This window comes from Manihot esculenta, chromosome 3 (genome assembly GCF_001659605.2).
Source record: "Manihot esculenta cultivar AM560-2 chromosome 3, M.esculenta_v8, whole genome shotgun sequence".
In the NCBI taxonomy this organism is placed as follows: domain Eukaryota; kingdom Viridiplantae; phylum Streptophyta; class Magnoliopsida; order Malpighiales; family Euphorbiaceae; genus Manihot; species Manihot esculenta.
In genome coordinates, this window is record NC_035163.2 from 25,309,711 (window position 1) to 25,316,855 (window position 7,145).

The 7,145-nt window shown below is 36.3% G+C and overlaps 2 protein-coding genes across 4 annotated transcripts; both read left to right on the forward strand.

Annotated features, from left to right (window-relative positions):
- The first annotated feature begins 459 nt into the window (after positions 1–459).
- On the forward strand, positions 460–1,614 carry LOC122723377 (BURP domain protein RD22-like). Of its 2 annotated transcripts, none has more exons than XM_043955504.1 (2): positions 460–623; positions 731–1,614. In XM_043955504.1, the coding sequence occupies exons 1-2, from the start codon at positions 476–478 to the stop codon at positions 1,498–1,500; spliced, it is 918 nt and encodes a 305-aa protein (XP_043811439.1). In that variant the 5' UTR covers positions 460–475; the 3' UTR covers positions 1,501–1,614. The 2 variants fall into 2 exon arrangements, with proteins under 2 accessions (XP_043811439.1, XP_043811440.1); XM_043955505.1 differs by having other exon boundaries at positions 734–1,614.
- Positions 1,615–2,396: 782 nt separating this feature from the next.
- Positions 2,397–6,528, forward strand: LOC110611619 (MDIS1-interacting receptor like kinase 2). 2 transcript variants are annotated; one of them, XM_021752010.2, is made up of 3 exons: positions 2,397–5,368; positions 5,471–5,749; positions 6,041–6,528. In XM_021752010.2, the coding sequence occupies exons 1-3, from the start codon at positions 3,001–3,003 to the stop codon at positions 6,436–6,438; spliced, it is 3,045 nt and encodes a 1,014-aa protein (XP_021607702.2). In that variant the 5' UTR covers positions 2,397–3,000; the 3' UTR covers positions 6,439–6,528. The 2 variants fall into 2 exon arrangements, with proteins under 2 accessions (XP_021607702.2, XP_043810516.1); XM_043954581.1 differs by having other exon boundaries at positions 2,401–5,749.
- Positions 6,529–7,145: the final 617 nt, after the last annotated feature.

Here is a 7,145-nt window from a genome sequence, read left to right on the forward strand (position 1 = left end):
ATTTGCGGTTACCAACTAATCAAATCATAATTCCCTCTACAAAATTCAAGTTATTTCCTTCGTCAAGGGAAGAAAATCTTAATTATTTATTTTATCAAGCACCTAGACCATTGAAGTCACTGCCACACATCACAATCAAATCAATTACCGTTGAAATAAGATTTGATACATTAAACCATTCGTTGATTATTAAATATTTCAAAAAAATTTAATTCCGTTAATTTTTTATATTAATTTTTTTATTTAAAATGTAAAATTTTAGTTTTTTTAATTAAAAAATTTCATTTTAAAATAAAATTAAAATTTCATATAATTTTATAAGATTCATTTGATTTTTTTTTTCAAAATTAATCATGCTAAATAAATGGTAAAAATAAAATAAAATAAAAAAGGAAAATTGCTAGTATTATTGTGCTTTTATATCCCACATTCTCAATTTCAATTGATTTAGTTTCCCCTGTATACCAAACTTTACATGGAGTTTCATCTATTTCCCCTCTTTGCTTTATTGCTTGTTTTAGAAGGAATTAATTCTTCCCTCCTACCAGCAGAGGTGTATTGGAGATCCAAGTTACCAAACACTCCCTTGCCAAAAGCTCTACAGGATCTTTTAAAGCCTGCAGGTTCCCTTTTCCACTTAGAGCAAATAAGCTTGATTCATTCTTTTCCATTTTTCTTTTTTTTTAAATTAAAGTACTCTCTTCCTGTTGATTTGCAATTGTATTTTCAGCAGATGAAAGAAAGAAAATCACTTATTCTTTCTCGGAGGATGCTGTTGGAGCAAGGATATGCTATGAAATTAGTTACTGGGAAAAAATGACAAAAATATCTAACCAAAATTCTATACCCAGTAATACAACTACTATATTTTTCTTACAGGATGATCTCCTTCCTGGAAAAAAGATGAAGCTCGCCTTCACTAAATCTACAAATGGGTCAAATTTCCTGCCCCGTGAAATTGCAGAATCCATACCCTTTTCAACCAACAAGCTATCAGAAATTTTAAACCATTTCTCAATAAACCCCAGATCAAAAGAAGCTGAAATCATGAAAATCACCATTGAAGAATGTGAAGCACCAAACCTTAGAGGACAAGACAAATACTGTGCAACATCATTAGAATCATTGGTTGATTTTGCCATTGGAAAGTATGGAAAAAATGTTGAAGCTGTTTTGAATGAGGCAGAAGAAGAGAATGAGTCTCAAGAGTATACAATTCTCAAGGGAATCATAATGGTTGGAGAGGAGCAGATAGTGTGCCATAGGGAGAGATATGTGTATGCTGTATTTTATTGTCATACCATCAAATTCACAAAGGTTTATAGTATTTCAATGGTGGGTGAAGATGGCTCTAAGGCTAAAGCAATTGTTGTTTGCCACACAGATACTTCAGCTTGGAGCCCAAAGCACTATGCCTTCCAGGTCCTCAAGGTTAAGCCTGGAGGACCTCCAATTTGCCACTTCCTTAATGATGATGCCATTGTCTGGGTTCCTTACTAAGTTGTGTACGTTTATGCATTTATATTATACTAAAAACGTACTTAATGTTTATTTCTGCTTAAAGTTTAATGAGTCTAATTTGATTAAATAGTTAAAGATATATATTTCGTATGATTCGACCACTCTCTTAATAAAAATGATAGTTAAATTATGCTATTCATTTATCAATTTGTAGTTAATAAGAATATATTTCTGTTTTTATTTTGTGATAATGAATTGATAAATAAATTTCCATTTACAATTTTGTTTCATAATTCATTAATTAACTAATTTTTTTATAACTATTAGACATAGCGAATTATTTACTTTTTTTTTTACATATTATTATTATTTAAAAAAATTGGACTAAACTGAATTAAATAAAAATATCCGGTATATAATATTTATACTAATATTTATGAGAATTAATTGAAGTGATTAAATATTCAAATAAATAGAATCATAATTAATTCTAAAAAGGTAAATTTTTGATAATTTTAACTTGTTATCCTCATTTTTGGAGTTGTCTTCAAAACGATAGCTATCTGCTGACTCTCCTTGCGGACTTATGCCATCCCGGCTTGTATTTTTGGAGAGGTTCACTTTGTTTTTCAGTGTAGGTATTTCTGGGGCATACGAGCTACCGTCTCTATTTAGTAGCCGACTCTTTAGAATCTATGACCCTTAAGGCTAGAAACAATAGTGGGAGCAATGCCCCCTCTTCGTAATCTTTAGTAGTGGAATTGGCAAGTCTGTAGCTGAGTTTTGGTTTCTGATATACTCTTTCTTCTTTTGGTCTCCCTTCATAAATGCCGCATCTTGGATCAAGTCTCAAATTCTAGTATTAGTTGAATCTATTTTCAGAGCTTCAATCGGATGTCATTGGAGGATTCGCAAGTGTAACTATGGACGCCTCCTCCTTCCAAGGAGGTGGGGTTTGGGGTTTCATGTCTAAAAAAGTAAGATACTTGACTAATGATTTAAATAAAATACGGGGTCCCGAGTTGAGGCATTATTTACACTGGTCCCCAGTGAGCGACAAGCACCGGCTCTCTCCATTGTCCCACTGAAGCTCTGAAAATAGACTTTTGTGAATCCTCCAATATCTAGGGACGCGTCCACAGTGGAGGATTCGCAAAGCACTAGCTAGAGCGACAAGCACTTGCTAGTGGAATTGACAAGCATTATTTAAACTGGCCCTCCTATATCCGTCCAAACTAAACGACAAGCACTAGCTCTCTCCATCTACAACCACCAATGCTTACACATTTCTAGTCATATCACCTTCCTCAGAGCCAATTTGACAAACAGCTTATAGGTGTCCTTACGAACACAAATCTACGATGCCCCTTTTGACTCTTTCACTAAATACACGGGCCTACACTTCCATTATAAAGATATGTTGATTAGACAAATCTACGATGCCCCTTTTGACTCTTTCACTATATACACAAGCCTACACTTCCATTATAAAGATATGTTAATTAGATTCCCAACGAAGTCCAAATTTGAGGCTGTTTAATGCATCTTCTTCAGCCATTGCCTCTCAATCCCCATTTTCTGTTTTCACCCATGTTTCCATTCTCACAGTTCATGGCTTCCAAGCTACAGAAATCACTCTGCTTACCTCCATCACTCCTTTTCCATCTTATTCCTCTCATGGTATTTTCTGTTCATGTTCTTGCTACTTCATCAACCAGTGCTGCTGTACAATCTCAAGTAACAGAAGCAGATGCTCTTCTGAGATGGAAGGCTTCTCTTGATAATCATAGCCAATCTTTTCTGTCTTCTTGGAGTCCTACTGCTGGCAGACCTTGCAATTGGTTTGGTATACACTGCAATGAGGCAGGAAACGTCTCAAATATAAGCCTTACAGATTCTGGTTTGAAAGGTACGCTTCAGAGTTTCAGCTTTCCATCATTTCCCAATCTTGTCAAGCTTAACCTTAGTAATAACTCTTTCCATGGGAACATTCCTTCCCATATTGGCAATCTATCCAAGCTCAACGTCCTTGATTTTTCCGTCAATGGATTCTCTGGTTCCATCCCCCAAGAAATTGGGATGTTGAATTCTCTCATTTATATTGATTTATCAAACAATTTTCTCGCTGGTACAATACCAGCTTCTATAGGGAATTTGACAACATTGCCAATTCTCTACATTCATATGAACCAACTCTCAGGCACCATACCTCAGCAACTTGGAATGTTGAAATTTGCCACTGCGATTGATTTTTCAGTAAATAATCTCACTGGTAGAATCCCAACTTCCATAGGAAATTTGACAAATCTATGGGTCCTTTCTCTTTATGGCAACAAACTTTCTGGTTCCATACCTGAAGAAATCGGCATGCTCAGTTCACTTACAGAACTTGCTTTGTCACAAAATAATCTCACTGGTCCAATTCCAGCTTCCATTGGAAACTTAACAGAATTATCTTATCTTTATGTTACTAATAACCGACTTTCCAATTCCTTACCTAGAGAAATTGGCAAGTTGACAAAGCTCACAAGACTCTTTCTTGAAATGAATGAACTTTCTGGAACTCTCCCTTCAGAGATGAACAACTTCACTCTTCTGGAAGTTTTCATAATATATTCTAATAGATTCACTGGCCAGTTACCGCAAGACATTTGCATTGGTGGAGGTCTCAAGTCTTTTGCTATTAATGGAAATGATTTCACGGGTCCCATCCCAAGAAGCATGAGAAATTGTAGCAGGTTAATGAGGCTCCATCTTGAGGCAAACCAACTCACTGGAAATATATCTGAAGATTTTGGCACGTACCCAGAGTTGAACTTCATGGATTTGAGTGATAACAGATTCTACGGTGAGCTTTCGTGGAAATGGGAAGGTTTCAGCAATTTGTCAACGCTGAAAATCTCGAATAATAATATTTCTGGGATAATACCAGCTGACATTGGAATGGCAGCTCAATTGCATTTGCTTGATCTCTCATCAAATCACCTTGCAGGGATGATTCCAAAGGAATTGGGGAAGTTAAGCTTGTTCCAACTTTCCCTCGATGATAACGAACTTTCAGGTGGCATTCCTGAAGAAATTGGATTGTTATCTGACCTTGAGCGTGTTAACTTGGCAGCTAACAATCTAAGTGGACCAATTCCCAAAAAACTTGGAGATTGCTCAAAGCTATTGTTCTTGAATCTCAGCAAGAACCAACTCTCAGAGAGTATTCCTGTAGAGCTTGGAAATTTAGGCTCTCTTGAAAGCCTTGATCTTAGTCAAAATTTGTTAGCAGCAGAGATACCACCACAACTCGGAAAGTTGCAAAGGATGGAGCTATTGAACCTCTCTTACAATTTGTTGTCAGGTTCCATTCCAACTACTTTTGATTATTTATCAAGCCTGACTGTGGTTAATATATCCCATAATGAGTTAGAGGGACCAATTCCCCACAATAAAGCCTTTCAGGAGGCTTCATTTGAAGCATTTCAAAACAACAGACACCTGTGTGGCAATAACACTGGACTAGAGGCATGTGTCTCAGTTGCAATCAACAAATCTATCAGAAAAAAGGACAGTAAACTGGTTCTTGTTATTATCATTCCCCTCATTTGCAGTCTGTTTCTACTTGGTGTCTTGGTTGGGGGTTTCTTGGTTCTGCGCAAAAGAATTAGAAGCAGAGAAACTAACTCAGGGGAAGGGGAGCCAAGTGGTGAAGATATTTATGCAATATGGGGTCGTGATAAGGATATGCAATATGAAAACATTGTTAAGGCTACAGAGGATTTCAACTCCAAGTATTGCATTGGGGAAGGAGGATATGGAATTGTCTACAAAGCTGTCCTGCCAACAGGTCGAGCGGTTGCTGTAAAGAAGCTTCACCAGTCACAAAATGGAGAGATAACTGATTTCAAAGCGTTTAAAAGTGAGATTTGTGTGTTGATGAACATTCATCATCAAAACATTGTTAAGTTGCATGGTTTTTGTTCACATCCCAAACGCTCATTTTTGGTTTATGAATTCATAGAAAGAGGAAGTTTAAAAAATACTTTAAGCAATGAAGAACAAGCAGTGGAGTTGAATTGGTTTAGGAGGCTAAATGTTGTCAAGGGGATAGCTAATGCATTGTCCTACATGCACCATGACTGCTCTCCTTCAATCATCCATCGAGACATTTCCAGTAACAATGTTCTGTTGGATTCAGAATTTGAGGCTCATGTCTCTGATTTCGGAACAGCTAGGATCTTGATGCCAGACTCATCAAATTGGACCTCATTTGCAGTCACATTCGGGTACTCAGCTCCAGGTACATTCTTCGGCTCACCTATTTATGTATATGAACTTTAACAAATTTTCTTTTTCCCCTTTCTTGTTTTAATGTTATCATGAAGACTTAATTGTCAAATGGCTAGAATCATACAAACTAAGATCAGTACAGTTATTACAATAAACGATCAATACAGTTAAACAATAAATGCAATCAACTTTTGCATAGGTTTTAATCAAAAAAATGATCACTTTGCATTGTATTTACACAATGAGTTGCAATGCTACTGAAAACCTGCAAACTAAAGTGTGTGATTGGATGCTTTTGCAGAGCTAGCTTACACGATGATGGTGAATGAAAAATGCGATGTTTACAGTTTTGGTGTGGTGACAATTGAAATTCTAATGGGAAGACATCCAGGTGATTTCATTTCATCTCTTTCATCATCATTTTCAATCCCCTCCTCCTCGCTGATGGATGAAAATACACCACTCAAGGATGTGATTGATCAACGCCTCCCAACTCCTCAAAACAAATCTGCAGAAGGAATAATACATATTGCACGAATAGCACATGCATGCTTGAATGGCAACCCTCAATCTCGGCCAACCATGAAACAAGTTTCTTCCCACCTAATGGATAAATGGCATCCATTGGCTAAGCCATTCTCTGAAGTAAAATTGGGAGAGATTTATTCTTTCAAGGAGGACTCAGTAGTGAAGCCTTAGGAAAACAAGAATGTTTGAAATGCTGTGTGTATGAATGCATGTTTAGTTTCATGCTTCACCCTCTTTGACTGCCGTTGTATCATATGCTCCTATATAGAAAATTGTAAATATGTAATATTAATGTTTCACTTTCTGATGAAATGACAAGTAAAATGAATAAAATTCAAAAAACAATTGCTTCCCATACATTAAAGAATTTTGTTTAGGGTATAATTCGTGTGTTTGTTTCTGAGTGAAAATTAGCGACAGATAAAGTCATAAGCTATATTCATTGGTTCTTCTTTTGTTTTTTAACATTATTCATATTTTATGGAGAAAATTAGCGACAGATACAGTAGAGAGAGAGCAAGGAACGATACCAAAAACATACGGCCTGATCCCAAAAAAAAAAATAAAACCCTTCCAAAACCAATCCAACCCAAACTCTCGAAATGTCAAGCAGCATTGTTCCGGACAACCACTATCTTCGCCAATAAACCAAACCCAACAAAAATCAAACAGCATCGGGTTAGAAGGATTCACACACATCCTCATAGAACTCCTTCAATACTTGAAGGAAAACAAGCCATAAGGTACTGGGACCACCCAAACCAGGTGTATGCCAGTCAAACTTGGCTTGGTAACTGAAGATGGCAGTGACATTTTTGCTGCTGCAAGTATCAGAAAATTATGTCCTTTTTTTGTTTATTATCTTTGCTTTACTTGTA

What these genes read in the sequence shown, in the direction of transcription:
- LOC110611619 (XM_043954581.1), top strand. Translation starts at nt 3,001, where the DNA reads ATGCATCTTCTTCAGCCATTGCCTCTCAATCCCCATTTTCTGTTTTCA. An exon ending in ATTCGGGTACTCAGCTCCAG is followed by an intron (nt 5,750 to 6,040) that starts GTACATTCTTCG and finishes ATGCTTTTGCAG; the next exon opens with AGCTAGCTTACACGATGATG.
- LOC122723377 (XM_043955504.1), top strand. Translation starts at nt 476, where the DNA reads ATGGAGTTTCATCTATTTCCCCTCTTTGCTTTATTGCTTGTTTTAGAA. An exon ending in GGATCTTTTAAAGCCTGCAG is followed by an intron (nt 624 to 730) that starts GTTCCCTTTTCC and finishes TTGTATTTTCAG; the next exon opens with CAGATGAAAGAAAGAAAATC.